At 32.0% G+C, this 25593-nt stretch overlaps 1 protein-coding gene across 2 annotated transcripts; it reads left to right on the forward strand.

Moving 5' to 3' along the window:
* Positions 1-2406: 2406 nt before the first annotated feature.
* On the forward strand, positions 2407-7517 carry LOC129287713 (mediator of RNA polymerase II transcription subunit 15a-like). Of its 2 annotated transcripts, XM_054923936.1 has the most exons (8): positions 2407-2561; positions 3180-3283; positions 4078-4189; positions 4390-4438; positions 4986-5040; positions 5799-5910; positions 6066-6186; positions 7149-7517. In XM_054923936.1, the coding sequence occupies exons 2-8, from the start codon at positions 3219-3221 to the stop codon at positions 7256-7258; spliced, it is 624 nt and encodes a 207-aa protein (XP_054779911.1). In that variant the 5' UTR covers positions 2407-2561; positions 3180-3218; the 3' UTR covers positions 7259-7517. The 2 variants fall into 2 exon arrangements, with proteins under 2 accessions (XP_054779911.1, XP_054779912.1); XM_054923937.1 differs by lacking the exon at positions 3180-3283 and having other exon boundaries at positions 2443-2561.
* The last annotated feature ends 18076 nt before the right edge of the window (positions 7518-25593 follow it).

Raw genomic sequence — 25593 nt, forward strand, 5'->3', positions numbered from 1 at the left:
TTTGAGAACTTAGCTATTTTTTTGTACCATGTAAGAATACCATAAAACAAGTAACACGGGATGATGTTTATTTTCATGATGTTTGGATAAGGATTACAGGCAAATTGAAAATAGTGGGGGTATGAGCTCTTAGGTTTGGTTTGGATGGAGAGAAAGGAGGAAAGAAAATAGTGAGAAGAGAAAATTATAAGGAACAATTTTCAAAAATAATGAATTTTTTACAATTTTTAAAAGTTTTTCCGTTTAGTATTGTTTTGTCCCTATCTTTTTCCTTGTCCAAATGAAGGGTCTAGTGAAAAAAATCACAACTTAGTAATATTAGAATTAGAAATAGTATTAATTGATTAGAAACAAACCTGGCTAACATACAACATGAAATGTTTCATTTAAATTGTGATGCACAAGATAAAAAAAAATCAGAAATCTTTTTTGGAGTTTTTGTATAATTGTGAAGAAAGCCTATGGGTTTAGAAATCTAGAATTTCTTGGATTAAAAATGGGTTTTATAGTACAAATGTTTTTTTTTAAGGAATCTATATTACAAATGTTAATGTGCTAAGGTTGTCTCATTAATATGCATATATAAGGAATTATTGATTGAAGAGATTGAACTTGCAGTGAAAACCATTAATTCAAATGGAGGCCTAGGTTCTCATGATTTAATGCTAGGTTTTTTTTTTTAAAAAAAGATAATTAGAGATGAAAAACGGGCGAGCCTAGCCTTTATAGGCCCAAGCCCTAAAGCCCATTTTTTATTTTTTTTATCAAATTTTGGGGCTTGACCCTTATTAAAAGGGTTCAATGCTAGGGTTAGAAACCTTGTTTAAACAAAATAATAAAAAAATTAATATTATAGTTTAATGTTTTTTATAAAATAATTTAATTCAACATCATAATATTTAATATTCTCTAAAATTTAACAAAAACTAAATCGAGGTGTTACATCATCTAGAAAATAAATAAATAATTTAAAAGCTTAAATATATGTTTGTTGATGCCATTAGAACTCATAATAAAGTTTTAAAAACAAAATATATGAGGCATATTAATATAATCCTCACATAATAAGACAAGAGATTAGAATTTTTAAATCAAATTGAAATCTTAAAAACAAGCATCAAATTGAAATCTCGGATGTCCGTGACCTAAAAAATGGCATATGCCTGAGGAGGAATTACTTGAGAGTAAAAGTCAAAAAACCAAAGCAATAGAATGCCGAAAAAAGAGATATTGAGTCAAGAGATGAGAGGGAGAGACTAGTCGAGAGACAGAGAGAGCCAAAGAGCGAGCAGAGAGTTGAGACAACTTGAAAAGATAAGAGGGTGAGGTTGAGTTGAAAGATGAAGAGAGCTAGAAAACTTAAAATGGTCGAATGCTTATAATTCTTTTCCCATTTGCCAAATGTGTGCTTTAAGATAGAAGAGAAAAAAAATAGAATAAGGCTTCCAAGGCCGCTCAAGTATGAGTCCTTTTTCTAGGGCTTACCAAGGTTGGGTCTAGAGGCCCGGTTACTCTAAAAGTCTCCCATTTTTTAAGCCCAAACCCTTATTTAAATAGGACTTTAAGTTTAGCCCTCCAAGGCCGGCTCTAATTCTTGACTTTAGAGATAATGTAATTTTTAATTTCTTAAGTTTGTCTCATTATTGATTTGGTATGTTAACTTTAATATTTATTGAGTTAGTCTCTTAAATTTACTGTAGTTATTGATTTATTCCTTATTATTTTAAAAGGCAATACTGTTAAAATTTACTAATATGAATAACACAATATTGATTATAATCATGTAGATTAAGAAAAACAAATGTTATTATTTAGTTTTGAATAAAACATGTTCTAAAATTTTTAAAAACAAGATAACAAAATACCATGTAAGGAATTATATTGATAAAACTAAAATTGACGAGGGTTAATTTGTTTACATTTAGCTATATGTATATATGCCAATTTATTAATAATTTTACACATTAGATTATTTTAAGAGTCAGCTTGTATTTTAAAACTTAAATGACTCACATGATAATTGAATAATTTATTCAGAATCAATTTTAATTATTTAAACTACCATATGGACATTTTATTTTAAAATTAAATTATTAATAAATTTATATATAATATTATTAAATTTGTTACATTTTATTTAAGGAGTAAAATGTATTATTGGTTTTATTTTTATTAAATTTTGGGCTTTTTTTATAAATTTTTCTGGGTCTTTCTTTGTAATTTCTTCCAATGCTTTTTGATCGATTTTCTGCAGACGCTCGAATTGCCAGCTTTTGAGAATGATCGATTTTAACCGACAGAATCGATTAAACGGTTTTTCATGTGTAAGGATATTTTTGTGTTAATCGATTTTTTTAGTAAAAAAATCGGTTTGGTAAAAAATCGATTTTTTACTTAACCAAACAGGCACTAAATGGCAATAGCTTTTCTGGTGACGACCACAGCAAATAGTATAGAACCACCTTTTCCTTTCGCTCCGCGCTCTGATCAACCGGTCAACTCACTCCTCCACTTGCAGCGCCGGCGTCGTCGTCGGAGAAGGAACCGATCGTAGACTTCCAGTAATCCTCCTGTTCTTCTCTTTCTTGTATTGATGATTTAGTTTTGTTTGCTTTCGGAAACATATCTCTCTGATTCTTATACCATACTTTTCTAGTACTTGATTAGCACTCAGATTAATCTCTCTACCTTTCGTGATGACTGTTATATAGGAAATATTTTATATCTTTGAAGAATTTGGAAGTACTGGAAAAATAATCTTAATTCTCTAGACGATAGATGATCAAGTATCAGTTTTTTTGATCCGAAGTGAAACACATTCAAAACGAATTTGGTGTACCCATCAGGAATAGTACTTGTTAGAGCCCTCAAAGATGGAGATGGGGAATTTCTTGTTTCACATCATAGTATTTCTTCACTTCATTTGAGGAATTTGCTGAATTATGAATGCGAGCTGAAATCAGGCGCTCCTTTTCTTTTGTTTTGTTTTGTTTTTGTTTTTGTTTTTTTTTTTTTTTTGGGTTTTGGTTTTCACAAGAGAGTATTTATGATCTTAAGTCCATAATTTTCATATTAAACCAGTAGTTTCTTTTGGCTTGTTTTCAAGTACCTGCTCAGTTTCTTTGTTTGCTTTCAAAGCTTGATTTCATTTGATACCTGCGCCAATTTGAATTGAATAGGTGCAGTTATTGGAGACCTCCGTAAGGTGCCGACCTAGTATGGATACACATGATTGGAGGGCTCAATTACTGCCTTATATTCGCCAAAGAACAGTCAATGCAATGTAGGTCTAAATTCTCTATTTGATTAATAAGATGGTCTGAGTAGCATCTGCTTTGAGATGTCATTTGTGCAAACTGTTGATGCTGCCTTAACATCCCCCCTTTTTGTCATGGACGCTTAAATTTCTTTCATCACAAAACATATATCATTGAATCCATGGTGAAGGAGCTATAACAGGCATTGCATGTCATTGGCAAACCCATTGAACTGCTGATTCTTCTATTTGCTGGTTCAGGAACCATATTACTGGATGTATTCAATTTCTCTTGACACGCTAGTGTTTTCCATTTATAGACAATGCTGGACATTTATATTTTAAACTTTCAATGCTATATGTGAGCTCCATTCAAGATTTTTAGAAGGAAGTGTTATCTTACTTTTACCCATAGCCTTAGATGGGGGAGTAGTAGGAACTATTTTTGTGTTCTATATATTGTCGTTATGACCTTGAAAGCTGCTGATATTTGTTGTTACGTTTCACTATGGCCCAAAATATTTGGAATAAAATTTGTGTTATATGCCTATCTTGGGTGTGAACTAGATTAGTTTTAATGGATTTGGCAAAAGGAAGACGTATAGAATTGTCAGGTGCTAGGATGATGGCACAAGTCTTCAACAATCCACTCCAGATGACATGTTTTCTTATCATTTATTTTCAATAAAACGAAAAACCAGCAAAAAAAAAAAATGAAGGGGCTGGACACTTGGATAATGATCATATTTTTTCATTTGACCGTTGTATAGTCCTCAACTTCTTGATTCCATATCATTGTAACACAACTCTTCGTTTTGTAGAATGAGTAGATTGAAATTGTGTCTGCCTGAAGGTGATGATGATGAATTAGTTGCAGTTCTAAAAAGTGCACAAGGTTTTGAGCAGAAGACTTATGCTGGTGCAACTAGCCAGGTACATACACCAATAATGTGTAATCTCAATTACTATAATAATTTGTGGTCATCTATGCAGATGGGTGAATCATGATGTAAGTATTGTTTTAACAGGCTTAACTTTAGCAGTAGCCCACTTTTTTTTTTTTTTAATGCTGTCATGATTGCTGATTTGCTGTGATGCTAATTTTCTTACATTTTGGCATTTCCTAATTTCAGGAAGATTATTTACGGAAAATATCTTCAATTTTGCAGTTAATAAGAGAAAGTAAGTCCCAGAACATCAATGTCACCGTTATGCCATCGGATTCAGTTATTGACCCATTTTAGATTTTGGAAGTTTTTAATCCTAAAGCCTCTGAACTCATTGTATTGGTTGAATGTTCAGGGTCTACTCTGAATTTATTCTTAGCAATTCAGCCTTAGCTTTCCACTAACGAAAATTTCAATTTGCAACTTCTTTTTTGTTTGATATCATATATAGAATGTTGGCTAAGTTTTATGATATTTTCCTTTAATTTTTATCTCAAACAAATACCTCTCGTATTTCATTTGAATACCATCCAAATTTTGTGCATTTGCATTGTAATTTTGTCTTGGATAGGAGTGCTTTTCTGTCATAATAATTTATTACTCTTTTGATTTGATATTATTAATTGATGTTATTTTTATTGTCTTCTGTGCTTGTAACCATGCTACTATTGTTTTTCCATCGACAATCAGATATGATTTAAGTACTGTGTTATTGATTCCTCAATCTAAATTTGTTAGTATGAATAATTGGAGAGGTACTCAAGTTGGATGATCCTTTACAGAGTATTGGACGGCTGGACTGCAATCTGATAGTCGCGGACGAATCATCAACAAAATGTATAAATTTTTATGTTGTTTTACTTTGGTCATATATTGCATGATGGGGGAAAATCGTATTCCACACTTCGTTAGAGTTCTCTCATTTTTTATTCGGAATCAAATTGATAACCAACTTAAGATTGATGCTCAAGATTATGTTTTGTAGCTGAGGAACTATAAAACATAATTTTTCTTATGATTATTGAATTGTATTTTTTTGCATACTTTGTGTCTCGAACTTATTTTTAATTTAATTTTTTTTAAGAGGTCCCCCTCCAATTCGATATCTGGGAGGTTTCTTAATATACTTATTATTATGTGTTTTTTTCAGTTATATTCTGCTTCTTGTTTGGTGTAGTTAGACGACTTCTTCATTGGCCAAAAAAAAAAAAAAGTTAAGAGGCTTCTTATTGTATGCTTTTTTTTTTTTTTAAGTTGTGGAGAGGGGAGCATTTTAAGACGCAAAAGAGATAATCTCCTCCAATTAGGAAATTCATTTTATGGTATCCATGTATAACTCTGAACTGAGCTCGATGAGTCCATGCTATTGTGTTGCTTTTTGGTCCTTTTTTGATATGAAAATGGACATGAAATGTTATGAGGAGTAGTATTTGATACTGTCATCATTTATATTTCTAATCAAAATCCAAAATTCTGTGTATTTCTTTTGGAAAATGTGAAGGGCATGAACGGTACCTTATGATCATGCTTGTTATTTGGAGGACTGTGTAAGGCTATGAGTTATTGTAATTAAACTGGTGTTATTCACCTTATAGATTGGAAACATTAAGAAGACATCTTCCTGTTTCTGGCCAAGAGGGATTAGATGAACTTCGTAAAATTGTTGCAAGATTTGAGGAGAAGATTCACAATGCAGCAACGGGCCAGGTAGAGCATCACAGTTTTAATTCTGACAGCCCTCTTGATAGATCATTCATCTGAGCAGATGAATTGTGATAGAAAGTTGAGCAGTATGTTAACCGTCTTGTAGAATATCATGGATTGCCATGATTTCTTTCATCTCTAACATTCCCTGATTTCAGGCTGATTATCTTCGGAGAATATCATTGAAGATGCTGGCAATGGAAAATAGCGGCCAAAACACTATAGCTAACTCTATGCGATCAAACCTTGGTGACAATGGTGATGGACCTTCAGATACAGGTATTGGAATCCAAAAGCTTCACGTTCTGATCTGTTTGCTACAAATAGCCTACGCAAGGTCATGAGCTGATAGTACTTTCGTACCTTTTTTTTCTTTTTTTGGGGTCAGAACAATTTGATGTTTTGATTTGTGAATAAAACTTAATGAGAACTAAGCTAATGATGTTAGGTTTTATGGTGCATGTGTAGAAGTATGCGCAGTGTGTGTAAAATAATGTATCTCATGGAGTGTGTGTGTGAAATAAGGGGTGGGTTTCTCTCCACTGCTTTTTCCCTCCTCTATTTTTCTACTGCAAATTTGAACATTTCGCATTAAATATATACTTTTAAAAATTATCAAATCTAAATTATCAAATCCAACTTAATGGTCCAAATCTATAGTGGTTTCTCTTCTCCTTTCAGAGGAGGAAAGCCAATGCCCAACACCGTTAAATAATGTATCTCGTGAACTGTGTGCAAAATGTATGTTAGTTGTCTTGAAAGATGTGACATGTCTTCGCTCAATTTGAATGTTTTCAATGAAGTCTATATATATATATATACACATACATATATATGTATGTATATATATATATTTAAGGTAGGGGGTTTGGAAATGATGCACTCTCTTGTTCATAATATGGGACATTTGTTAGAATCACCGTTTGATCCAAAATATAGTGCACTTGATAGTTTTTATAATTTTTTTTAATTATACCTCCACTTCATTTCTTATTTCTTTTAGAAAATAGATCTATCGAAATTTCAATTGTCATTATTAAGCATCTATTTAGAAAATTTAATGAGTGAATAATTGAAAAGATTTGCAATTTTTAAAAAGATAAAAGTTTTAACAAATTTTTTTTTTTTTTAAGAACCATGAAGAAGTTATCAATATTCTATGTTGTGGATTAAATGAAGTATATTTTTTGAATGGTGAATGTTAAGAAATATCATATTTTTATTTTTTGAATGGTGAATAGGGTCTGTTACTGTTAGGCGGGCTCAAGTGCTAGGAGGGCAGGTGGCACCATCAGAGGGAGAGAGAAATGCTGCAGGAAGACAATCTATAAGAAAAAGGAAGCGGCCTTAGTGGCTAGCTGATTTTGTCACCAACCTATATTTTTTTTTTTTATCGATAGCTGTATTTTCATATACTCGTTGTCTCATTTCCTCAGCCCATTGCAAATAATGTGGACCAAATGTTAATGGCCAGGCCACTATTTCGATTGTAGTGTCCTCTGTTTGTCCTCTGTAGTGTGTCGTTTTGCAATATTGGCTTATAGGGCCTTCGATGTAATGACTAATGAGAAGGAATGCTTACATAGGATTTGGAGTGGCTTTGGGCCTTATTCTTTGGTTGGATAAGAAAAAAAATAGAGAATAAGTAAAATTAAAAGAAAAAAATTTCTAAAAATAGTAAAAAAAAATACTTTTTTTGTAATTTCTCTTCTTAATTTTCTCCTTCCTATTTTCTTTTTGCTTTTCGGATCATTTTCTCCTCAACTTCCAACTTTCAACCGCCTCTGTCAAGTCAGCCAAAAGAGGGATGAAAAAGGTCAGTATTAAGTGTTATCTAATAAATATGAAAATCACTATACCAGATAGAATTATTCTTTCCTCCCAACTCCGATTTGGGGGAAGAAAACTTAAAAAGAAATGTAATAGAAGCAGAGAAGATGAAAAGAAAAAAATAAAAAAATTGTTATCACTCATTGTATTTAAATAGAAGAAAAAACAGAGAAAAAAGAGCAAATATGATAATAATTATAATACCCTTATGTCAAAATATATCAAGAAACTGAATTTCATACCAGAATTAAAAATTAATATATTAATATATACTCCTTCATTGTATCAAGTACGCACGCACAAACAAACTCCTTCCTAATATATACAAATATATACTTCAAGATTCAGATACAAAATATATTAATTAATATACAATCCTTCCTCTCAAATTAACATTCAAAATCAAATTCGAACTTTAAGAAGGTACTTAAAGATTACACTAATGGCCAACTAGTTTTGAATAAATCAAAACCAAAGGTTATACTTCAAAATCAAGATTAAAAATATATGCCATATCCTCATCCGCATGAGTGGAATATTTTTCAATTGTGAGAAAATCAAAAATCAAAGATTTGGAAAGAGAAGCATAAGGGGGGTGGATGAACAAATCCATCTACTGGGTATATTTGTGTGAAGAAGATAGAATCAGAAAAATGAGACAAAATTTAAAAAAATAGAATTGAAAAAAATGAACAAAAAAAAAAATCCAATCGTTGGGGGGAAATGAGCGAGGACGATAATATCAAGGAAGAATAGTGCAAGGCAAAGCCGATGAGGATGCTTGGGTTGAATAAATGGAAAGATTTTCTTTTCCACTTTTCTTTCCTCATCCAAACAGGTTGTTTTCTATTCAATTTTTTTTCTCATATTTTCTATCTTTCCAGCCAAACTTGATTTGAATAGTTTAGGAGAGCACTGAAAAAATTAAAAAAAAATACTAAAAAATATTAAATCTAGATCATTTAAAATTTAATACGATGGTTGATTACTTAAGAATTGAGAGAAGAGAAATATTTGAATTTTAGTTGTATATAATTGATTATAAACCAACTGATTAATATGATTGATTTTGAATATAATTAATTATATTATGAGATATATAATTGATTTATAAAATTAATTAATAAGATTGATTTTAATCAGAATTGAAAAGTAGAACTAAAATGCAAAATTGTAAAGCAAGTAAAATTATGATTTTGTGAAAATAAATCCAAACATCCTTGTTACATATTAAAATCAATTATGGATAAAAAACCATATTTTTCAAAAAATAATCAATTGGATTTCGATTGTGTATAATTAATTATAAGCAAACTAATTAATATGATTAATTTTGAATATAATTAATTATGTTATGAGGTATATAATTGATTATAAAATTAATTAATAAGATTGATTTTAATTAAATTAAAAAGTAGAATTAAAATGCAAAATTGAAATGCAAGTAAAATCATAGTTTTGTGAAAATATATCCAAATATCCTTGTTACATATTAAAATCAATTATGGTTAAAAAACCATGTTTTTCAAAGAAAAAATCAAACATTCATTATACATGTCAAAATTAATTATGAACAGGTTATTATGGTTTTCTTAAAAATATCCAAACACCCTCGTACATGCCAAAATTAATTATGAACTCAAAATCATGGTTATATGATGAGATACTATTACTTTTTTTCAATTCATATTTTCAATTTTAATTTTTTAAAAATTTATTTAAAAATCATATAAATTATTTACAAACCTGTTTGGCAACCTTTTATGAAAATAGTTTTCTGTTATCTAGAATAAAGACATAAAACAATTTGTTTAGTAACATATTTAAAAAAAACATTTTAAAGAAGAAAAAATAAAATATTATTCTGCAGAATAGAAAAAATAGAAACATCTTTTAAATATTTTGGGATTATTATTCTGAAAATTAAGAGAGAATAAAAAAACTCATATTTTTTATTATTTTTTATTTTCAAAACAAAATACTATTGCTTTGGGAGAGATCATATTTCTTTGATTCGTTATAACATGCTTTTCCCGTACTTGTTATCACTTGTGTGAACCTCTTTACCATCCATTACGGCTGGCATATGTGAAATATTTTCCAACTCGCGAAGAAATTGCAAGTACTGGGAAACTAATCTTAGTTCTCTAGACGATGGATGATCAAGTGCTAGTTTATTTTAACGGAAAAGAAACATATTCCAAATGATTTTGGTGTATGATGCATTAGGAATAGTACTAGTTATAGCCATGAAAGATGAGGACTGGGAATTTCACTTTCACATCATGCTATCTCATCTCTTCACTTGAGGAATTTGCTGAATTATGAACACGAGCTGATATCAGGTGCCCAACCTTTTTTTTTTTAAATGTGGGTTTTGGTTTTCGCAAGAGTATTTATGATCTTGAGTCCATTATTTTCTTAATAAGCCAGCAGTTTCTATTGACTTGTTTAAAAATGCCTGCTCAATTTATATGCTTGCTTTTAAAGCTTGATTTCATTTAATTGGTCAAATTTCAGTACCTTGTCTGATTTGGATTGAATAGGTTCAATCATTCGAAATATCCTCTCATGGTGCAGACCCTACTATGGATACACATGATTGGAGGGTTCAGCTGCTGCCTCATATTCACCAAATAAAAGTCAATGAAATGTAGGCCCAAATTCGGCATTTAATTAACAAGATGATCTGTTTGCTCCAAAAAATATGATAGTGAGATGATCTGAATAGTATTTGCTTCCACATGTCAATTCTGTCAACTATCAATGTTATTATAACATTCCCCTCCTTTGTTATGGAGGATTAAATTTATTTCATCGCTAAACAATAACAGATATCAATTTAATTATGAAACATATATCATTATCCACGAGAAAGGAGCTATCTTGGGAATTAACTAGGAATTTGGAACATTTCTGGTTTATTGTTTTTAGTGGATTTGGGAGAAGCAGGAAGCTTATAATTGTCAGGTGCCAGGATGATGACTCAAGTCTTTCACAGCCTACTCCAAATGATTGTCTGTTTTCCTAGCATTTCTTTTCCCAGAAAAAAAAAACGAAGGGGCTGGAGTTTTACATAATGATCATGCTTTTTCAGTTAAGCATTGTTTTTCCTCAACATCTTAATGCCATATTTTTTTTAAAACCATCCTTCATTTTGTAGAATGATTAAATTAAAGATGCCTACGTCTCATCACTAGTACAAAAATGACTTTTTACAGCAGTTAAAAATGACTTTTTACAGCGGCTAACGAGACGATGTTGTTCTAGGGGATGTAAAAAGTCCCTCTTTTTACATCGGTTATAAACACGATGTAAAAATTAAATTTTTTACATCGGTTATAGAGCCGATGTTGAAAGTTATATACAAGAAAATTAAAAAAAATTTACTTTAACTCTTTACACCGGTTCTTATCCCAACTGGTATAAAAAGTGCACCTTTTACACCGGTTGGGAGCGGAACCGGTGTAAAAGGTGCACTTTTTACACCGGTTATGACCATAACCGGTGTAAAAAATATTTTATTTTTTGATATTATATTTATTTTATTGATTTTACCCATTCCTGTGCATGGAAATTGCCAAATCAGATAGCCCAATTAATTTACAATTGTTTATCAAGTATTTATCAACTATACAAAGCTATTTAACTATTAAAAAAACTAATAATTGTCTAAATTGTCAAAATTGCCATTCCTGTGCATAAAAATTGCCAAATCAAATAGCTCAATTCATTTACAATTGTTTATCAAGTATTTATCAACTATACAAAACTATTTAACTATTAGGAAAACTAATAATTATCTAAATTGTGTCAACTATCAAAATTAAAACATATCTAAAAGTAACAAAAAACCTCACAAGTTCTCCATAAAATAGGTTGCCCAACGTATGCGGATGTCTTCAATTTTAGCTTCAGAAAATGCATCCGAATTGTCAAACATCTAAAATTTAATTCATAAAGTAGGCATATTAATCAATTTCAAATAACATAATAAAATAAAATTTTTAAAAATATATATATTTACCTCTTTTGTAAATTCGGTCATGCTTAATGTGATAATATTGAGCATGTGCCTCATGATATAAAGACCGCACAAGTTCGTCCTCACCGGTTGTCTATGACTTTATATAAGAACAAATCATAAAAAATTAGTAAGAAATCTTAATGGTTGAATATATTAATAAAGTATAGCATCACCTTTGGCTCAATTCATGTGGGATTCTTGAGCTCATATCCATGCTTTTGTAAGACTACATTTTGATATGTTCTCATTGCCCTATGATCAAGATTACCAAGTTAGTAAAAATATTTAAAAAATTAAATTAAATAGTTTAGTAAAAGTATTCTTACAAGTCTATCGTCTTCTTCATTTCTTTCCCAAGTTTGTAATGGAGGGAGCATAAAAAGACGACAGTGTTGCTCTTCATTGAAAGAATAAATAACTGCCAATGGTCCCTGCTAAATATGATACAAGTTAAAGTAAATCCATATTAAAAAACTATTAATTATAAATTGATCCTTACGAGTGCACATATGGAGCCATAAAAATGTCCTTTTTGACTTCACAGATTCTCTGTTGGAGGTACGCGGCCCTTAACTCTGGAGTATTACCTTTCTCTGTCATGTGATGAGGGCAAAGGAATCCAAACTTATCACCTTTGCCCGATGTAATGCACAAATGATGAAGATACCTACAACAATGCAATTATATTAGTTTACTAAACTTGATGATTAAGTTTACTTATAACAATGCAATTATATTAAAGAAAAATATACTTACATCATAAATAGTTCAATGTGTGGTGTGGTAAGCTGATTATTTAACAGAAGTCAAACCAAATCTTCCCGTTCAATTATCACTATCATGTCTTTCTTGCCCACAACCTCCGGATCCATTTCTAAACTCTTGAACTCGAATGATAAATCATACACTATGAAAATCATTCGCTGATGCGGAGTCAACGAGGATTGTGGAAGCTTTGGGAGATTCGACGAGGAAAGCTTCTACATAATAAAAAGACAAGAAATAGTTAATAAAAAACATATATTAGGAAGTTGCTACATAATAAAAATTTATGAAATTTCGTACCACAGCTTGAACTAGATTCACAAGTCTCTTGGGCCATAGGATAAAATTGCCAACAGCTTCAACCACAGTCTTCACCTCATCAGTAGGGAATAGAACCAAAGCATCTGGCACTTTTGGATCTGCAACCACCGCTCTTACTTGATCATCTTGAATTTGCTTATGGTGGATGGTTGACCCCAAGTTATAGATGCTACCAAGAGCAACTAAGCGTTTATCAGGATCTTCTATAAATATCTCACATGGTTCACCAATGTTGTCACCAGAAGGACCCTCTGACACATGCTCAAGAATATTACTCCCTTTTGTACTATGAAATGCAGGAGATGTATGAACTGGTTCAGCAGTTGTCTCCTGTCGTGAGCTCATCATGCTCATCATCTCCTCCTTCATTTTCTCTTTCATTTGTAGAACCCGAGCTTCAAATGAAGCTTCAAACTCATCCTTAGTCTGTTGCCTCACAGTAGATATCAATGTATCAAGCTCTTCTCTAGTCATTACACCTCCTGAATTGGGACGTGCAGGTGCTCCAAAGTAGTCCATAATGCTCCAAAGTACTATAATTTTCTAATCGTTTACCATGCCAAATCCATATTGTATAATTTTTACAAATCCCATCACAAACTAAGTGCTCTCTTATTTCGGGAACACCTAGTCTCCTCTCATTCAAACAATTAACACAAGGTGAGGGGAGGAGGAGTAGGCGGTGAGGAGAGGAAGGGGAGGGGGCTCGGTGGACGGGTGGGAAGGCTGGGCGGACGGGGGGGAGGGCGGCCGGCGAGGGAGAAGATGAGGGGGAGGGGGAGTGGGCGGACGAAGGGGAGACGAGAGGGAGGGTGTGAGAAGGAGGAGACGAGGGAACTGATGAATGAAGGGAGAAATGAATTTAAAAAACATTTTTTACACCGGGTGTCCAGGCACCCGATGTAAAAACTATACTTTTTGCACTGGGTACCTGGACACCCGGTGTAAAAAGTGTTACATAATTCAAGATAATTACAAAAATGCCACCGCCTTTATTTTTTACACCGTTTTCCTTCTAACCGATGTAAAAAGTACCCTATAAATTTTATATTTTGTACTAATACATGCTGGTGATGCTGAATTGATTTGTCACACCCTGAACTTTTAATAACGTCCCCAATTAATAAATGAATAAATAATAATAGGAAACAAATGACTAATCTAATAATTGATCGTGTTATTAATGAACAGTACAATTTGTCCCTGGTTTAGAGTTCTAACTTCATCACTATTCCTCATTATCTGTTATGTTCCCCCTCCTTATGAGTTCTATAATTCTCTTTCTTCACTATGTCTTTTCCTTCTATTATCTCTTTTTTGCTTCCCTCTCGTTGCTGTCAAGGATTATTGGATGTAATTTCATATAGTTTATGACAGTTTTGTATTTATCTAAGAAAAAAATAAAGTCAAATCGATGAAGCTAAAGGAAATGCTTCAATTTGTTTCATCAGAACATTAATTCAACTTAGTTAATTGATATAAAACTGAATGGCAATTGATTCATATGGACTAAGAATCAATCTGACAATGCCTCTGGCTCTATGTGGGCATATTTGGACAGAGTCTTGTGTAATTTTTCTGTATATAGATACTTTTTCTAGTTTTTATTTAAATACATTGCCTTTAGTAGGATACCATAAAAAAAGTAATATGGGATGATGTTAATTTTGATGATGTTTGAATGAGGATTACAGGCAGGTCAGAAATAGTGGGGGTATGAGCTCTTAGGTTTGGTTTGGATGGAGAGAAATGTGGGAAGAAAATAATGAGAAGAAAAATTTAAAAAAATAATAAATTTTTTACAATTTTTAGAACTTTTCCCTTTTAGTTTTCTTTTCTCCCTATTTTTCTTTTTGTCTAAATGAAGGGTTTGAGTGAAATAAATAAAAATTGGTAATATCAGAATTAGAAATAGTATTAATTGATTGGAAACAAATTTGGCCATCATACAACATGAAATGTTGCATTTAAATTGTGATGCACAAGATAAAAAAAATTATCAGAAATCTTCTTTAGATAATTGTGAAGAAAGTCTGTGGGTTTAGAAATCTAAAATTTCTTGGATTAAAAATGGGTTCTATGTTGCTAATGTTAATGTGCCAAGGTTGTCTCATATATATATATATATATATATAAAGAATTATTAATTGAAGAGATTGAACTTACAGTGAAAACCATTAATTCAAATGGAACCCCAGGTCCTCATAATTTAATGCTAAGTTTTATTTTAAAAAAGAAATAATGTAATTTTTAATTTCTTAACTTTGCCTCAATTATTGATTTCATTTGTTAAATTTGACTTTTATTGAGTTAGTCTCTGAAATTTATTGTAGTTATCAATTTAGTCTGTATTATTTTAAAAAAAGGCAATACTATTAAAATTTTCTAATATGAATAATACAATATTGATTACAATCATGTATTTTAAGAAAAAGAAGTGTAATTATTTAGTTTTGAATAAAACATGCTCTGAAATTTTTAAAAACAAGATAACAAAATACCAAGTAATGTAAGAGATTATATTGATAAAAATAAAATTGACGAGGGTTAATTTGTTTACATTTAGCTATATGTGTATGTCAATTCATTAATAGCTTCACACATTAGATTATTTTAAGAGTTGGCTTGTGTTCTAAAACTTAAATGACTTACATGATAATTTAAAACACATAAATGACTAAATCAATAAAAATTAAACTTGAAAGACTAAATTAATAATTAAGATAAATTTGAGAGACTAAAAATTTTATTATCTCTTGAAAACATGGGACATTGTAAAAAAAGATGTTATTTAATAAGTAAAATCTTTTTTTCTCCACTAGGAAGTTACATAATTTCTTCACCCTTCATTGTGCTTTTTCTTAAAAAAAAAGGACAGTGGAATGCAAAAGCTAAATGAATTTAGACCAATTACCTTTGCGATGTGGTTAATCAAATTATCTTAAAGGTTTTATGTAATGGGTTAGAAACATTCTAAATCACCTTATCACCGGATCGATTTCTATGCTCATCTCACCTTGAGATGAGATCTAGACTGTAACATCCTAACTTTTCTCATTTAGTAATTATAGGTGTTTTCAAGGGTAAATTGATCAATTTAGATAAATTATTGAGTAATGAGGTTTATGGGAGACTAATATAGTTTTTTGGATCCTTAGATAGCCTTAGAAAAGGGCTAGGTCGATGTTTGAACAAGCTATGGCATGAAAGAGAGTTTAAATTTTGGTGGGGGTTTCTGTGCCACGCATCACAGTAGGCATGTCAATGCACTACAGTGCATGCACAAAATTAGCATTTATCAAACGTGAAAATAGATAAAAAATATAAAAAAAAGAGAGATAATGAAAGAGCGACGGAGAAGAGCTTGTATTCTACTAGGGCACGATCCTTAGACTACATTGGGAGTATTTAGAGCTTGAATTATCATTGGGTAAGTTTCACATTTCCTCTTCTCCCTCATTATGCGAAAATATGGACTTATAGGCAATAAGGGCTTTGATTTTAGTTTCCTTAGATTTAGATCAAACCTATTGACTTATTTAAGATCTTAGAGAGTTAAATCAACCATAAGTTTATGAGTTTTATAATGCTTGGGAATTTTTGTTGAGGGTTTGGATGAACCTTAGGCATACTCTAGAGATTTTAAGGCAATGTGGAAAATTGGCTAGTGATTTTAGTGTGTTTGAATGTTTAATAGGATGGTTAGAGCGTTTGAGAATTTTCGGTGTTGTTAAAAAAGGAATTTGAGTATTATGTGTATTTAGAACCTAGTGAATTTAGAGTTTATTCGGAGTGATAATTGACAATTGTCACTTGATTATAGAGATTGAGTGTTACTCGAGTTACCTTGTGCATATAGAATGTGTAAAGTTAACATTAAGCCATGGTAATAATTTTGTGTGATGAAGGGTTGAGGTAACAAAATAATTTATACTATTTAATTATATTGCTTAACTATTTGTGAGTAGATATATTAATTTAAACTTGAGATTTGATAACCTTACATATTGTGAAATGTGATTTTTCATGCATGTTAAACGAATTGTAATAATTGACATGGTGAAATTTTTATATGGACTGGTTGAGAAATGGGAAATGTATATATGTTACATATGATGAGTGTGAGCATGATCATGTTAGAGGGTGAGAGTTCACCTGTAGGAAGGAGTAGTGCAAATCCATATGACATATATCTCCTTAGTGTCTAGTAAGGTATGGTGTTGGAGATTTTCTCCTTAGTATCCATGTGGGATATGACATTGGAGAGTGATGCTCCTTAGCATCAGTGATGCGATATTAGAGTAACAACATCCCGATTCGTGTGTGATAGGGGGAGACCATGGTCTGAAAATGGGATAAGACACCTTTGGCCGAGTGATCCTACTACTAAAGGTGAGCTTGGACCATTGTGAATGTGCATTTTGTCTAAGAGCCTATGGTTTCAGTCAGGGTGATATGAAGGCTCGAATGGAAAAATGATCATGCTAGTGGTAAATGATTTATGTTTTTAAAAATGAATTGTTGAATATGTTACAGTGGAAATGAAAAAAATTATCTTGAACTATGTTAAAAGTATGTTATGGTATTTAAAAGCTTTACTTTCTTATGGTTGTGCATGTTAATTAATAATAGTAAATTATTCTGTTACTGAAATGTTTATTTCACCTCGTGGTTATATTTTGCAAGCGAGGGCTCTGGTAGGGGTAAAGGGAAGGAAGGGGCAACTGAAGAGTAAAGAGTAATAGTTGTATAGCTCTTCCCTTTTCTCTTTTTAGGTATTGTAACGAATATTGCTATTACATAATGCCAACTTAGAAACATGACATTATTTGGTTATCACTTGTATGAATTTTTTATAAGTGTGTGTATCTTGGTCCAAGGTTGATGTTGTGGATTAAATGTGTGTGCTTGGCTAAGTTACAATTACAAGTGATATACTTGAAGTGATTTATGTGCCAAAATGACCAAATCGATATGTGTGTTAAATTTAATCCACCCCTTTGTGTTATTGTCAAATAAGGGTTTGGTAGTCATTTTGAGTGTGATTGCTTATTTGTTTGATATGAATGAATTGACATATTGTGCATGGTCTATTTAAGGTGGTTAAAGTGTCTTTGGGGCTAATGACATTTGGCATTGTGAGTTAGACACTTTTGAATGTGTTTTGAGGTGAAATGAACCATTTTGGATTTGAGTGTTCATTTTTTTAACAGATGATTGTTTAAATTTGAGATCGATATCATTAGTTAGAGGGCTTGGCGCTTCGTGTGGACACTTGAACTGCTCAAATAGAACGTCGGATGGTGAAATAGCGTGCTTTAAAAGTTTGGAGAGCTGTCATAATAGTATGTGCGTGCCACAGTGCAAATGGCCTTAGAGGGACTTGTTCCTTTGTGCCATTTGTCGCAGTGGGCACTGTGAACACCGTATTTTGTCCGGACATTTTTTAATTTTAATAATAAATAATTAAAAAAATATAAAAATAAAATTTAATCCTTTTTAGGATTATATTTTGACAAAATAAAAAAAATCTTACTTAAATCTTTAAAAATCTCTCTCAAATTATCCCAATCATTCAAAAATATTGGGAGTCAATTTTTAAGGGATAAATTTTCTCTCCTTAAATCTTATTATTTTTCATTTTAAAAAATATATATTACAAAATTATATTTTTTTCTCTCTCCTCTAAATCTGGAAAAAAAGGGGGATAAAAGAGGTATAAAAGAAGGAGAGGGAGAAATGGGGCGGGTGAAAATCTTCACCCAGCCCAAATTTGCTTTCAGTTGCTGGCAGAGAAAGGAAAAGCAGTAGGAAAAGGGCGTTTACCCGGCGCATTAGCAGAAAGTAAATACAGAACAGCAGAGAGCAGAGCAGTCTCACACATACACAAAACACACGAACACATTCAGCACAAAGAGATCAAGAAACCTGAGCTGCAGACGTCGAAAGCACCAGGCACACACAAGCAGAAGCATGTAGAACCAAATACACAGAAATGCAGAACATGAGCAAAAGCATGCAGAAGCAAATACACAAAAACGCAAAAAGTAAATGCAGAATAAAAGAAATAGAGCCAGACACTCGTAGACACAACAGAAACATGCAGCAGCACACACGCAAAAACACTAAAACAGAGATAATGCACTCAAATGCCATGCATACAGAGATAAAGAAAACTAGAAGGCACACACGAGTAGAAGCCACTTGGTCAACGCAACAGAAAGAAAGTAGGAACAGCATGCATAAAGCATAGACCACAGAGAAAAGCATAGAAACGCAGAAGAAAATTCAGACGCATGTACACGGCAGAGCAGAGTGAGAAAGCACATAAACTCTCACCTCACACGCAAGCTCTTCCTTGTTTTTGCTTTAAAAGGGATGAAGGACTGAAAGAAGGGGGGAACAGACAAGGAGACTGAGAAAAACTGAGACATGAAAGAGGCTGGAGGCTAAAAAAAATAGAGGCCGAGAGGACGAGGGAAGAGGCTGTTTTGGCAGAAAAAAACAGAGATGAGAGGCTAAAAAAACAGAGATGGAATAGAAGGGAAAAGGAGAAATAGAGATGGAGAGGAGGTGAAATAAAAAAAGAGAGCACAAATGAAAGACACAAGAGAGAGACCGAAACTGGACGAGAAACAGAGGAAGGAACCGAGAAAATAGAGTAGAAAACTAGAGCAGGAGACCGAGGAGAAGAGCACGAGGAATAGTGACAAAGAAAGAGAACAGAAAATAAGAGCATGAGGACGGACGGAAGAGAGGAGAAGGAAGCTGGACGTGAAAGCTAAAAAACAGAGACTGAGTGAAAGAGGAAACCAAGAGGATGCATACGAAAGGAATGTGAAAACTGAAAACAAAGACAAAGAGAAGGAGGAAACCGAGATCAGAAAGGGAGGAGTTTGCTAGACAGAAGTGGTGAGATGGATCTGAGAAGTACTACCCACAGGTTTTTTAGTCTGCTTGCTTATGGATTTGAAATGCTCAGTTTGATTTCAGTTTATTATTCCCAAACAAATTTCATGTTTAAATATTTGTCCCACATTTTTTAGTTTTCAAATAAAAATTAATGTGATTGTCATTTTAAAAAAAAGTGTGAAAAAAGGGTAAAGAGATTGCAAATAATAATTTTTGCTTGCTATCATAACTAAGCTTAATTTGATTTTAGGCATAATCTCATTTCAAATAATGAAAGAATTAGTGTAATTATTAAGTAAGGTCTTTAAATGTGTTTTTAGCATGAAAGGGCATATTAATATGTATGGGCATGATTTTTCATCTCCATTAGTCCTAAGGTCCTTTACTTGTTGATAATACTATTACACTCATGTCGTATGGCACTCTCCATCATGATTACATGTGCGATTTCATTTACAATGACAAGCCTATTTTATAAAAGGCGGAGGGGAGAGAATTTGATTCTTACCTAATTGAAAAAAAAATGAAATGAATACGAGAAAATTTATCTCTAATGATTTACTTGTCGTGTGAGATTTTAAGAATTTCTGCAGACATTTAAAGTGATCTCATATCATATAAATCAATAAGATTTCATAGGTATAGAGATTCAATTTATACATATAATTAATGGTTTCAATGATCGATCGTTAAAACTAACTAACTTTTTATAATTTAGATAATCCATTTAAGTTCCATGTGAGATTTCAAGAATCTTTGTAGGGACTTAAATTAATCACATTGTCATGTGGGATAATAAGTTTTCGCAGATACAGTGATTCTCAATTTTTATAATAAATAAATGACTTTTGCAAATAATCATATAACACAATTTAGAAAATTAATTAATCAAATTAATGTATTTAAATTGTAATCATATTCACCGATTATATCTTTTAGTCATGTGAGATTTTTGAATCTCCGTAGACTTTTAAGATAATCATATTATCATATGAGTCAATAAGACTATGCAGATATAACGATTAAGTTTTTAAAATATATATAAATTATATATTAAATTAATTAAACTAAAAAGATGTATTTAAATAAATTTTGGAATCTCCACAGATATTTAGGATAATCATATTACTATATAAGTCAATAAGGCTTTGCAGATATGATGATTAAGAACCTTTAAAACATTTATATACACACTTAAAATATATTTTTAACACTTAAAATATACATAAGAATTAATAAATAAATTAAATTGCCAAACTCTTCTATCGTGTGAGATTTCAGAATCTCCACAGATATTTAGAGCAATTGCATTACCATATGAATCAATAAGGTTCTGTAGGTACTGCAATTAAATTCCTAATCACAAAATACAAAAAATAATTTTAAACCATTTTCTTTTCTTTAACTCAAAATTCAAAAATTAAGAAAATAATTAAAATTAAATTACCTTTTGCAATTTAAAACACACATATCAAAATTTCAGAAATTGTTTTATTTGCAAAATGGTGAGTTATTTTTAATTAATTTCTCCAAAAAATATTTTCACCAACAAACTTTTAAGCCCGAACTACGTGGACTTTGATTCCCATCATAGGGTACGTAGGCTTCAGAGTCAGATTCTTAGTCAAGTCCGTCCTCCCTCATAAATAAATAAACATTTCTCACCTAATTCCTATCATTTTTTATATCAAAACATGAATATAAAAAGGATAATTAAAATAATTATAAAACTATATTAATAGAGCACAATAAACTTCAGGTAACCATTCTAACGAACGGGTATTATGGGGTGCCTAACACCTTCCCCACGCTCAACCGACTCCCGAACCTATTCTCTGATTTCGCAGACCACCCTCATCCTTCCATTAATCGATTTCTCGAGATTTTCCTCAAAATCTTGGTGACAATTCCTCATTTGATCCGGTTCTCACTGCGAAGGTCAGGACCTCCACTCGCGCGCTGTCCGCGTCACATTTTTTGGGTGCGACAGGCACAGCTTGCACCGTGGTAGATAAGCCAGAATATGGAGAATTTTTCAAATTTGTTTCAGCTTGTTTTAATTGTTGTTTTGATTTTCATACTTTCATTACCATATTTAATTAATTTTAAACTATGATTTTAACTCAAACAACATATTTTAAAAAGAGTTTTCTTAGGATCTCAATATTTTAGCTAATTATATTTTAAACCCTTAGGTTGTAATAATTTCTTCTTGAGATTTTGTCTAATTTTGGTTATCACAACGGCGTATAAGAGTGTTGTCCTGATAGTGTTAAGGCAGACATTACATGGACCATCTAGATTTAATTTATTATTATATATTATATTTATTAAAATAAAAAACTTATTAAAATTATTTTATAATTTTTATTTTTAGTCTGGTCTAGATTTAATTTAGCAGATCTAATTTAATATTATATTTTTTATAATTGATGTATATTAATTATCCAGATGCACTCTGCATAGTCCTGAACTATAAAAAATAAATCTGGATAATTAATGTACATCAATTATAAAAATTTTAATATTCAATTGGATTGTTTAAATTAAATATAAACTAGATTAAAAATAATTTTTTTAAATTTTTTTAAAATTTTTATTTTAATAAATATAATATAGAAAAATGATAATAAAATCCCTCAGAAATATACAAATGACAATTTGGTCCCTTAAAATGTCATAATTTTACTAAAATCCCTAGGGACTTTTTTTGTTATTAATGAATTTCTATAAATGATCAAATTATTCTTGTTAAAAATAAAATGATTATCAAGTTTTATTTAAATAATCACAACTTTTATTCTTATATTCACAACAATACAATAGAAAATAAGAATTTAACATGTGAAATTATGATTTATTGTTTCATTATTGCGAATATAAGAAAAAAGTTGTGATTATTTAAACAAAATTCATGATTCATTTCATTATCAACAAGGACAATTTGGTCATTTATATAAATTCATTAATGATAGAAAAGTCCCTAAAGATTTCAGTAAAATTATGACATTTTGAGAAATCAGATTATCATTTGTATATTTCTAAGGGATTTTATTATCATTTTTTCTATAATATATAATATATAATAATATAATAATATTTTAAATCTGGACCATCTATATTAAAAATCAATTAAAAGATTATTAAAATAATATTCTTGAACTCATCAACTTATTTCTAGTTAAAGTATATTATCAAAATAGTTAGTGATTTGATTTTTATATTTGTATTATTTTTAAAATTTTAAATAAATTTTGAAAAATTTTTCCAAGTGTTTATTTTGAACAAAATTGACTTTTCAATACATATATATGAATAAATATATAAATAAAAAACCATTAAAAACAAAATATAAAAATATTTTTAATTTATTTAATTTTCTTATGAAAATAGAGATTTACAAATTACAAGTTGTTCATGGTGAATAACAAATACCAAGCGTGCCAGAGACGTTGAGTTTTAATTGATAACAAAAGAGTCCCGAGGTCCCTTACCATAGTTTATTTGGATGTAAAAAAATATAAGGCTTTGGTAGAACAAGTGTTCGATTGTTATTGAAATGTGAAAAGATTACAAACCTAAAGCTGAGAACTAAAAAGGACTAATAAATATAAAATTGTGAGTCTTTGATTGAGTGTTGACTAGTTTATTCTATATTTTCTTCTTCTATTTATAGTGTCAGAGTAATGGTAGCCTTCTCTTTAAAACCTAGCACGTTTTGCCGAAGAATCAGGGATCTCACAAAACTCATGGTATGGTCTTTATTCTATGCTCTCTATTTTGGTAACTAACCCATTTCATCAAGATACTTGGGTGTAGATTTTGGCACTACTTAAGATCGTGTCTTTGTGCTAACGGTTTAATATTTGTAGCTAACAGGATTTTAGCATGTTAACTTATTGTGGCTTTTATTGAGCCTCGGGGCCAACCCCTTTTGTCTATATTGGGCCTGACACTTTAATTACTCAGCCCAACTAGCCCTGTGACCTATTTGAGCGACATTTCATATTTAGCCTAAACAATGCCCTATGTGCTAATAGCTGATAACATAAGCCACGTGGCACATTTGAAAAAACTGAAATGTCACTTTATTTCCAAGCGCCCTTTACTGATATAAACTTATTTCTTTTTTTTTTTTTCCGGTCACTTCTTTCGTATTCCTCTTACCTTTTCTCTCAAATGGCTTCCTTTACTTCTGTCACTTCTTCTATTGTTGCTCTATCTTCCACGTTCGCTAGGAGTCTGCTTGATTCTTTAGCGATTATCCAGAATCCCCTTACCCCACTCAGTGGCTTTGTGATAGTATGTATTCACTAGTATGAAAATCCTTTTTTCCCTTTAGATTGGTTCCCCATTCTGATAGTTTTTCATCTCTTTACAGGAGGACTCATCATTCCACGAATCGGTGGCTTTATGGTAAGTTTCTCGCTTCTCATGTTTAGCCCTTCTATTTTATTGGAGAAGTATGTTAATAGTGCTTTGTTTTTTTTTCAATACTTCTCTTAGAGCTTTCAAATCTCTAATAAAAGCAACGTCGGGTACCTGACCATCTCTCTCGACCTGTCTAAAGTCACAGTCCCTACTCAGTTAAATCCATGGCCACTGACCTCTATTCGTAACTTAGTCTTGGCCCGGATGACTTCGCCCTTTCTCGAGTCATCCTATAGAAAACTCAAGAACTGGCCCCAGTCTCCTCGTGCTTAGGTCAACTGGGTGAGGCACTTAAAGTCGGAACATGTGCCTTAGTGGAAGGAGATAGGTCTATATGACCTAATCCAGCTATCCCTGGCCAATGTTGATGTCCTTGTCGAGCTTCTAATGACCCTCTGAAGTTTTTGGGCTCTAGGCTACAATGTCTTTATCTTTAAAGTTCAGCCTTATATCCCTTATGCTATGGGACATCTTCATGTTCCTAGGGTTGCCTATCACGGGGGAGGAGAACTTCTACACGATCCCCAAGAAACATGAATCCTACACTGCCCTCCTAGCCGACTGGAGAGCAAGATCAGGAGTGTGGACTCCTACACAAATATTATCGAGTTATTCTCTGAGAAGCCAGCCATTGAGCTCGTCACTGCCACAAAGCATTTGGTCTTCATATGGATCTTATTAAGCCAATAGATCCTGGCCTTAGGGAGAGAAAAGCCCATGCAGCTATACTTAAGGATCACCCAGTCCTTGCTCTGTGGTGACCAAATAGCCCTGGGGATGATGTTTCTATGCTATCTCTATAATGGCATGAGGGAGTCATTGATAAAGAAATCTTTCAGTAACTTCCATTGGGCCCGTCTGGTTTCTGAAGCTATGGACGATGGCCTATTTTTTACTTCTTCGGTGGGAGCCTTTCCTAGATGATTTTCACGCCAACCACCCCTTCACCTGTCTCTTAGGTAGTCATCTGCTGACCAACTCAAAAAACTTCTTTGAGTTCTTTAATCAGCAAAGTTGGTCCTTGAGGAGGACCTTAAAGGCTTTTAACATTCCAGACCACTACCTCCCCACCTGGTACAAGCACATGGTGGAACGGAAGAGCAAGCCTACCAATCTACTTAGGGATGAGGTTTTCCTCTCAGCCACTACTCCCAGGAAGATATGGCTATTGTACACTGGCTCTTCCTCTAAGTCTCCAAGGGTCTACTTGGAGTCCTATCATCCTCAACTAGTGGCGGGCCAATTTAAAAAGAGCCAGTGCATCCCTCGGGGCCTGTTTCCCCAAATCAGTGTAGAGTTACTGGATAGGGAGTCTATCAACCAGATAGCTATTCCACACATCGCTCAAAGGCAGTGCAAGGTGGAACTTCTAGATAGAGATGCTTGCCTATACTTTAATA

This window comes from Prosopis cineraria, unplaced genomic scaffold, assembly GCF_029017545.1.
Source record: "Prosopis cineraria cultivar Desert tree isolate PC_DT_omini unplaced genomic scaffold, ASM2901754v1 PC12, whole genome shotgun sequence".
Classification (NCBI taxonomy): Eukaryota; Viridiplantae; Streptophyta; class Magnoliopsida; order Fabales; family Fabaceae; genus Prosopis; species Prosopis cineraria.